This window comes from Perkinsus marinus (assembly GCF_000006405.1).
Source record: "Perkinsus marinus ATCC 50983 genomic scaffold scf_1104296929084, whole genome shotgun sequence".
NCBI classification, from domain to species: domain Eukaryota; phylum Perkinsozoa; order Perkinsida; family Perkinsidae; genus Perkinsus; species Perkinsus marinus.
Window position 1 is genome coordinate 1 of NW_003216615.1, and position 1,061 is coordinate 1,061.

The following is a 1,061-nucleotide window of genomic DNA, read 5'->3' on the forward strand; positions in this document are numbered from 1 at the left end:
AACTACGTCGGGGTGAGTCTGGGCTATCGATGTTGGTTGGTATGATGCCTTCCTCAATGTGAAGGAGTTTTTAATATTATCAATGCGGACCGATGAGCATGATTTGAGTATGTCCTTCGACACAGCTAGTTCTGATATCACCGCTTTACCCCAAGTAGCTATTTGCAACGCCGATTCCTCCTCTCGACATTCGATTTCAAGAACCTGTAATATTTCCTAGCGGAGCGAAGCAACAACATCATCATCATTTTTCCGTACCTTTTCCTGGCAAGCACATTGCATAACTAGAGTGCCCATAGCAGTGTATTGAGGTGGAGCCATAACATGGCTACATGAGTACTGGTTCATGCCCTGTCCAGGAGCTAATGCCTCCAGCTCGATACCGGCTCCAACGATGGAAGCCCGACCGAGCTGCATTGGAGTAAGAGAACCCTTCACAGTGACCCTCTCACAGGAGCGGCAGACCTTCTCTTGAACAACAACCTGAAGGCTTCCAAACTAATGATCCGATATGGGCGATGTTGTACTGGGGAAATAATTCCGAAAACGGATTTCTTCGCGCACTGAGCGATTATGCGGAAAAACCTCTTACAGTAGCATCAGCCTTCCCGCAGAATGGTCCACGACTGACCTCCACGGCGGCCGTAGCAGAACCACAAACCATCTCAACCTAAACAACAACAAAATGCATAAAAACACCTCCACCGAAGATCGAACCCGGGACCTCCCGCATGGTAAACAACATTACTAACCTTCTCCTCTGCGCGCATCCTCTCATCTCGACACTCCATCGGTATAACATATTCATCCAAGCGTATCTCCGGATTCTGTCTCAATGCTCCACAAGTGAGGACCCTCCTCTCACTCTGCCTCTGTACCTACTCATAACCTCCTCCACAATAACCCTTCCGACCAACTCCCATCTCACATGCAAGTACCGCACTGACTGGGTTAACGTTATTGTTTGCATTGCGACTTGCCATCCACCATCTCCTCCAACTCGACATGCAGTACACACACCGGGCTGTGGGCGCACAGCAACCTATCATATCCCTACTCCA

General features: G+C 49.1%; 1 protein-coding gene across 1 annotated transcript; it reads right to left on the reverse strand.

Annotated features, from left to right (window-relative positions):
• Positions 1 to 216: 216 nt before the first annotated feature.
• On the reverse strand, positions 217 to 664 carry Pmar_PMAR014193 (hypothetical protein; the record flags this gene model as incomplete). Its single annotated transcript, XM_002787944.1, has 2 exons — positions 217 to 483; positions 593 to 664. The coding sequence occupies 2 exons, from the start codon at positions 662 to 664 to the stop codon at positions 217 to 219; spliced, it is 339 nt and encodes a 112-aa protein (XP_002787990.1).
• Positions 665 to 1,061: the final 397 nt, after the last annotated feature.